The 8,725-nt window shown below is 41.8% G+C and overlaps 1 protein-coding gene across 2 annotated transcripts; it reads left to right on the forward strand.

Annotated features, from left to right (window-relative positions):
- lysmd4 (LysM, putative peptidoglycan-binding, domain containing 4) lies at positions 1-7,526 on the forward strand. 2 transcript variants are annotated; one of them, XM_063197487.1, is made up of 3 exons: positions 1-298; positions 1,674-1,995; positions 2,388-7,526. In XM_063197487.1, exons 2-3 carry the CDS (start codon positions 1,726-1,728, stop codon positions 3,096-3,098), a joined length of 981 nt encoding a protein of 326 aa, XP_063053557.1. In that variant the 5' UTR covers positions 1-298; positions 1,674-1,725; the 3' UTR covers positions 3,099-7,526. The 2 variants fall into 2 exon arrangements, with proteins under 2 accessions (XP_063053557.1, XP_063053556.1); XM_063197486.1 differs by having other exon boundaries at positions 1,700-1,995.
- The last annotated feature ends 1,199 nt before the right edge of the window (positions 7,527-8,725 follow it).

Below are 8,725 nucleotides of genomic sequence, written 5' to 3' on the forward strand. Positions count from 1 at the left end.
ACCACGTTTCAGCCGACTTTGCTTCTTAAAACTCATATGTGGATTATGATATCGCATTCTTCATACTTCTGTGTGATTCCACTAGATATTGAACTCTGACTTTAAATCAGATTGTGTATTTTTACCCACTATTGTAATTTCTGACATTAGCCTACAGTAGTCACTGGTCTAGGCTGCTATTTCTCATTGGCTCATGTGACAACCATCTAGCGCTGGGGTAGGTTGCGCCTGTCGCTGTCTGTAACGAGATGTGCAGATATTTTTATCGACACTATGTAGCAGTTAATTTTCTCTGAAGGTGAGTTTTGATTTGACTTCTACCAGCACGACACTTTGTTGTACATTGTGAAATTGATTTTGTAATGAAATCCCCTTAAAATAATAGAGGACCAGAACGATTCAATACACTAAGGAAATATAGCCTATCTCTTCCAATAGCCTTCCAAAAACTACTTTTTTTAAAAACGCCAGTGCCCTGTAGCATTTTCTATGTCACTTTTTACAATATACATAGGCCTAGGCCTAATTACCACCATTTGAACAAAATGCTTTACTATAATGAACGTAGTCTACAGAGGTCGCCTCAAACTTCGGCAGAAGTTAAACTTTTGCCACTTGTTATTCTTCTAAGCAAAAATGACCACATTGAAATGCGATCATCTGCGCTGCCACTTGGCTTGACGTTAAGAAATTACACTGTTGCGGACCTAGGCTTATATAGCCAACACCCAAACTCCTGTTCCACGCTACGCCGTGTAACTGTAACAATTCACACACAGATGAAGCTGCTTGTAGGCTAATGTGTTAGGGAAAAGACGAGGTGGAGCAGGCCTAATGGTCAGCAGGAGCAGCTTGAAAACACGTTTCGTCATAAAGCAGTTACAATGCGTTTAGTTTAGCTTATAACGGTTAATAAAAAAGTCGGTCAAAACTAACCTCTGGCCACATGATGAGCATTTGCATATCTGAAATGCATGGTAGACTTGCTCTACTCTAATCATTTCTAATGCAGTGTTATGAATATGCCTATGCAGTTCTTGTAGGCTATTGGTAGGCTACTGCAATGTTTCCCAACCTTTTTTTTCCCAACCTTTTCCCCCAAGCCTTTTCATTGTGCCATGAGTACCCCCCCTAAGTCAAGTTCTATATCGCTTTCTCCATCCCAATGTAACTAAGCTCCATATGTTTGTTCAAATTAAATTTTTCCAAGTACCCCCTGCAGTGTGCTCGCGTACCCCTAGTGGTACACGTACCCCTGGTTGGGAAACACTGGGCTACTGCATTACATCACACTGTTGACTCTTCAATTTTTCTTAATATCTTCTGCAGAGGTTGTTACTTTGGAGCCTCTACATTCCCACTGAACTTTCCATGAATACAATGTATTGCATGCATGAGGACAATGTGTGCAAGCAATATCACTGCGTGCCATACGTCACTGTATCTCTGTGACAAGTAAGCAGCCTTGAAAGTAGGGGTTGTTTGTGGTGCGATGCGGCGTGGAGAGCCTCATTGTCTACCCACCATATCCATGTATGTGGCAAAGTATACACTTTTCCCTGTCCTGTTCCAGGGGGTGTTTTTTCCTCTCTGTAACATGATGCGGCGTGGAGAGCCTCACTGCATGTATTACCATATGTATCTATGTATGTGGCAAATAAACATCTGTGAAGGGGTGGTTTCCCCTGTCCTGTTCCAGGGGTGTTTTTCCCTGTCTGCGGCACGATGCGGCGTGGAGAGTCTGTACCCACGGCCTTCCAGGCTCCGGTGGATGTGCACGCCAGTGCGGACGGCCAGGTGTACATGTTCCGGGGCCGGCTGGCAGACTCCGGCGGCTCATCTGAGGAGGACGAGCTGAATGTGATGGAGCTGAGGCCGAGAGGAAGGGACTCGGAGGAGAGAGAGAGGGAGAGGGTGGGCGATGTGATGCTGTTGGAGAGAGATGTCACACAGGGGGACAATCTAAACAAGCTGGCCCTGCAGTATGGATGCAAGGTAGGTACTCTAAAACTTGTGTACATGTACTGTATGTGTCAGTCCATCAGTTACGGCATTCAAAGCATAAGTGTGGTAACTATCGTACAAAAAACCTTAAACATGCCCTTAGAATTGTCATACAGACGAGCCAAGAGGTGTGAGCTCAAGATTAAAAAGGTGGTATAAAGTCCCTTAGCATTCCAAATGCGATTTGATCAAAATGATTAGATGCTGTGTTTTACCTTTGTGGAGCAGAGTTCTGCTGCTTCCTTCATCAATGCACTCCTAAGATACAGCCTACCTACAGCAGCAAATTGTTCTTGCACATTGCATGCAGATATGGTCTTGTCAAAATTGATTTCCTATGTCATAGTCCCTGTACTGGGATCTCTTACTTACTGTACTTGTAGGTGGCCGACATCAAGCGTGTGAACAATCTGATCCAGGACCAGGACCTGTACGCCCTGAAGTCCATCAAGATCCCGGTGAAGAAGCACGGCCTCCTCACGGAGACCAACTCCGAGCTGCGGGAGCCTGAAGCATCATCTACCACATCGCCGTCAGCAGCATCAGGACCCTTCATCCAGCATCCTCTTGACAACAGCACCTACACCACCACTGCTAATGCTAACTCTGTCTCACCGCGAGGCCCAGCTGTCTCAGCCAGCCTCACCAACGGCGCCCCCTCTGGTCACCCCCAGGTACAGCAGTACACAGACTTCCTGAAGGAGGTGGATCAGGACATCGAGCGGCTCATCCAGAGTACGGAGGACGACCTGCTGGTGGGGCCAGGAGAGGCGGGGTCGGGGTCGTCGTCGCGGCGATGGGGGGCTCGGGACGCGTGCAAGGGGCTGAGAAGCTACGGGGCGGACTGGGGCATCCAGTGGTGGAACGCCGTGATAGCCATGTTCCTAATCGGCATCGTGTTGCCCATCTTCTACCTGGTGTACTTTAAGACGCAGGACAGCGGGGCGAGCGTTACGGAGGACGGAGGGGTGAACATCTCCATCACTACTACTACCTCAGACAGCTCTGTGTCCAGCATCATCGCCAGCACAGTAGGCACTGGAGGAGGAGGAGGGAGCCTGATGGAACGTTTGATCAGCAAGCCGCACACATAGGGGGCCCGATCCAAAAGGTTTATTCATATGTAGTGTACTCTATGCAATGAGGTAGAGTAGTAAACTACAGGTGGCATGGCAATTCCTGACAGCACTGGAAAACGGCAAACACAGTGTTCATCTTCTGTTGATAGATCTGTGCTCTCTATTCAATGCAAATCAATGGAGAACACGGCCACCCTTGTCAAAAAATGGCCTAAAACTGTGAATATGAATTGACACATTAACCCCATAATGTACGCCGTATCATCTGAGCCACGCTTTTAAGTCATTAAAAAGTTAATCACCATAATACTCATCTACTAATGCACTACGACTCAGTCATTGCCATTCTGGTAACAGCAAATTTAGAATGGCGTGCTTTAACGGGTTAATCAATGACCAGATTTGACACATCAAGCTAAATATCAATTTAAATCTAGTAGGGCTGCACGATTATGGAAAAAATCATTATCACGATTATTTTGGTCAAAATCATAATCATGATTATTAATCACGATTATTGATTTTTGCAGAAGATGAAATATAACCAAGAATGAATTACATATGGGATGAGCAAAATAAAATGAATTGTATTAATTATGTAAAGGCAATAGCATGAAACTTAAGTGGACAGATTTCTGGCCAGAAACACCAGCCTGTCAGTATGTTCTGGCTTCAAGGACGCTCTCAAAAGTAGGTCACTATTGCCACGATTAAATCACGATTAAAATCATGAGTTCGATTTCACTATTTTATCACGATTTTGATTATTTTTTGATTAATTGTGCAGCCCTAAAATCTACTGTAAATCATATGAATCAATAAAATACATTTCAATGTCAGTCCGTATTAGTTAGGTAGGTACAGACGAACTATTGTCTGTATTGTCTATACTGTATAGTGTGTCAATTACATTTTCACATCATTTAGCCATTTTTTGGCAGAGTTGAGCCACTTCTCCATTCATTGACATTGCTCAGATCTACCTACAAATAATGGCTGCCAGGACTGCCGTGAATAAGGGGATGGTCCCACCTCTAGTTTTTTTTCTACCTCTATGACTGAATCTGTGTTAGCCTGAACTTGCAATCTGTAAAGCTCCGGTCAATCATATTTCCCTCCACTTCACATCTTTATCGGGTCATTTGGGAGGATATTACTCATGTTGCCACTTTTTAACGTGGTATAAATCAGATACACATCTCAAACCTCTCACTTGTAATCGGTACTCCGGTAGTCATCTGTTCAAATCCTCCTGCACACTAATACAATTAGTGCGAGCGTATACTAGACCAGGCTATGGGTGAAACACTACTGTAGTTCCTATCGTCCTTTCCTGCTTGTGGCCGCTTTCATCAGTGTCACCCTGAATCCATAGATGTCTCATACGATGAAGACCTCCCGTAGAGAGAGACGTCAAACGAAATTCGACTGATAAGAGAACAATAGTTTCCCCGCTATCAACAAAGGCAGAACAACTTTTGGTTGGGATTTTCCCCTTGGGACACCCTGATTGCAAATGAGAAATTGACATGGGAATTGTGCTTTTTGGTGTTTTTATTGAATACAACTTTCATCATCAGTGACGTTGAACCATGCATAACAAGGCCACAAGCAATGACAGGATGGGAGGGTCTGGTTTGAGTTCCATCCTAGGTGTGTGTACTGAACAAGTGAAGATTTTGGAAGGAATAGTAATCATATCTGGTGCTCATCTGTGAAAGACTCCTGGACTTTATCACTTACTCTGAGTCTGCAATATAGCCTACAGTTCATATTTCACTCCTTGCTCTGCAGTGTAAACTTATTGTCTGTCCTTTGTGCCAAAGCAAAATCAGCTGAACCAAATGACTAATACTAAATCAGCAAGGTTTAGGGGAAAGAGGAGTTGTTTGAAAGGCAGAGAATGCACATGTTGTTTTTGTTATTATGTTCTGTCAAATATGGCGATATTAATGAACATTGTTGTTTTAATGTGTTTGAGAGTTCTTGTTGCTGCTTGAGGATAAGTTATCTTGCAGCGGAGTTGTATACATGATGGGTTATGCCGCTTGGCCCTATAGCACAAACGCTATGATGTGCATTGTATTAAGGTGGAGTTTGTCATTTTTTTAGTTGTTTATTTCCTGCATGTTTGCTGCTCGTTCACAAGTGTAATCTTTTTCACCTTCATAAATTTCGTAAATGTATTCATTGAAAACTATATTTTTCCATAAATGAATAGGTGGATCTTCTCCATGACTGAATGACCAGGCCATAGACATCTTTGGTTGTGGAACTTACAGTACTTCTGTCGATCAGTACATTTTAGTTTAATGAATTAGTAAATATTCATGAAAAGATCAAATTTGTGAACGGGCAGCATACATTTTAAAATAAGTGACTGCAATTGCATACTCTACCTTAAACAATGTGACAGCCAAAATCAGCTTGTTGCATTGGCAGATCAGACATTTATCTTACCGTTATGACATACAGTATTTCAGTCAGTTGTCAGTATGTCAAGTTCTTATTGGTAACCATCATTTCAGAACATTTAGTAACTGAATAGCAGTACACTTTGACCATGCACTTTTGAGAGGAGTTTGCTTAATACTAACTATGTGTGCGTGTTTGAGTGAATGAGAGAGAGAGAGAGAGAGAGAGAGAGAGAGAGAGAGAGAGAGAGAGAGAGAGAGAGATTGATTGAGAGTCCATAACAAAAGTGCCTCGACTATCAAGTGGCCTTAATATACTGTAGTTTAATGGACCTGCTAAATTTCACTCCAAATTGTGGATAAAACAAGAGGAAATTCATGATGCCTTTTGCCATTGAGCGGTTGAAACATATCAGTTGAGAAGTGGAGGAAGTCTTTATCTATTGCTCGTTGTGGCCTTGTGTTAATACCTCTATAAGTGTTTTGATGTCACTAGACTTTACTTTCTTACTAAAGTACATGGCTGAGAGTTCAGTGAATTGTGTGAAGTGCAATAAATATCCTGCTAGTTATCTTGGAATTAATCCTAATTCATTATTTTAAGAAGATGTTTACTTGATACGAGAACAATTTTCATTCAGAAAATTAGCGCGTAGTGTCATAAGACCTTGTTGCTCAACCAAAAAGTTACTTAGATACAAGACTAGCTGTTATTTGTTTTTGTTTTTGGGTCATTAATGTTTTTAGTAGCAGTCAGGTGGTGGTGTAACCACAGCTAATGGCACTTTTGTATGAATTAAATATTATAATAAGAATCATTACTATTTATATGAAAGATATTCATCCCACGTCATTGAAACATGTTGCACAATCATTTGATGTCGCAACCTAACACAGTAGTAGTGAATTCAAACATTGTTATTATTTATTTGGTTAACATTCAATCCATGTCCGTAAAACGTGTTGCACAAGTACTCACTTCGCATAGTAGTCATAGAAACAGTGGTTGCACCACCCTGATGTCTGCTTCTAAAGACGTGAATGACCCTTTTACTAAATGACATTGTATGAACAAGTGTACAAGTCATGGTTCTTCTACACAGTCTCACCCCAAGTAGTCAATTTTTGACTACTCCATTTTTGACACCCCAAGACTGCAATTTTTGACGTCTTGGGTATTCCTTCCACGTCACATTTTGACTATGTCCTCAAAGGCGCCCCCTTGTGGCAGCATAACGTCATTGAGGTTAGGTTTAGGAATAGGTATAGGGTTAGGCCACATAGTCAAAATGTGACGTGGAAGGAATACCCAAGACGTCAAAAATTGCCGTCTGGTCCAAGGTAGTCAGAAATTGACAACTTGGGGTGAGACTGCGTTGGGTTCTTTGTAATCTGCTGTTCCAGCACAGTGCCTTACTATCCTGCAGTCTTCAAGCCACTATGGGCTCCAATCATCTCCTCAACAAGTGTCTTCATTTGCATGTGTTTACTGTGTGTGCAACATTAACGAGCTACACTCAAACGAGTCTGTATAAATGAAGGGCTCTTTTTCCAAAATGCTATATATCCATTTTCAAAAGTGTTTTTATTTTCTGTATCTTTTAATGTCATTGAAATGAGCAATTTAATGTTGAATTTCTTAGGGATATAAATTATATTAAAATGGTTTTTATAGCTTTTTGGAAAATAGCTCATCAAATACAACATAGTTGCTACCAATTAGCAATGGATAATAACCCTGTAACAAAGTTGTTGTAGTTAGCCACTACAGTTTTGACGAACAGACTCCTGAGCAGTGTATGCAATTGTTTGGAGATTTTGCATAGGACAATAAGAAGTTCAACTTGTTTGGCATCCTTTTGAATATTGTACAAAATAAATGTATATGAGATTGAGATACTGTGTATACTGTGTTGTGGAGTGATGTTTTGGACAATGACACGATTTTCTGTGTGAGTAACTGATGAAACACAATATTAAATGTGTTTGTGAATACCCACCAGCTTACCTGACTAGTAATGCACGCATGCAAGCAAGCAAGCACAATGACAAGCACACAGGCACACACATTTAGTCCTACGCACAATAATGAACACTGGACTTACAGTCCTTGTAGGTTTACTGCACCATTATTGGCTTTAACCATGTAATGGTTTCCTCGATCGCATTTTCAAGGAAAATCTTTCTCTCAGAATGATAAACAATGTGCAATGTGAGACTCACATTACGCACAACAGGCTCACACTCAGAGTACAGTACACTGACTGTTCAGGTTTCACGGCAACAACACGATACAGAAGAAGCTGTGCTTGCTTGGTTAGGACAATAGCTTGTGGTCTTCAGTATTGAATGTCACTTTTTGTCCCTTGCCAGTGTTGTTGGCACATGCTGAACATGACACTGTGTATGCTGCCTAATTCCCATACAGGTCCAAGGACTATGTGGACATAGGGGTGATCTGTTAGCTAATTGTTAGACTAAAGCAAGACATACACTTCATGTTACTTTGAACATCAATTGCTCAGTCTTTTTAATGGGTTAAAAACTCTAAACCAAACACCAACGACAACTGTTATAATAATCCAAGTAAAGATACAGCTATTTAAAAAAAAAAAAAAATCAGTTACAGCACCATCCTGAAACAATTCGAAATCACAAGGACTGTGCTATTTGCAAATCTTGTTTTCTCACTATTTTACAGCCCTGAAACTTTTTTGTGCAAGGCATCCAGCCCGAGACTTATTTTGTGAGCCAGGTAACAAGCTCGGAATTATCAGAGGTCAGAATGTCACAAGGTGCTGTATGCTGTTTCTTTCTTTTTTGGTAATCAACATTTTTCTTCTTTATTGTTAAATTGATACGGTACATCAGTTACTAAGTCATGGGTAAGCAGTTAGGGTACCAGAGTTGTAGGCAGTTCGATTCCTGACCCGCCAGCTTGGTGTGGGAGTAATTAACCAATGCTCTCCCCCATCCTCCTCCATGGCTGAGTTGCCCTGAGCATGGTACCGTCCCACCGCACTGCTCCCTTGGTTCGCCTTTGGGGGCTGCCCCCTGGCACGGGTGAGGCATGAAGATTCAAGATTGTCATATCTATGATGTCACTGTGCCTTTTCCATAGAACTGAACTATCATATGTCATCTCGACTGGGCTGGACTCACAGACACACACGTACACACACACACACACACACACAAGCATGTTACGCTCCCCATTACAAAAAAAGA

Source organism: Engraulis encrasicolus, chromosome 4 (assembly GCF_034702125.1).
Source record: "Engraulis encrasicolus isolate BLACKSEA-1 chromosome 4, IST_EnEncr_1.0, whole genome shotgun sequence".
Taxonomy (NCBI): Eukaryota; Metazoa; Chordata; class Actinopteri; order Clupeiformes; family Engraulidae; genus Engraulis; species Engraulis encrasicolus.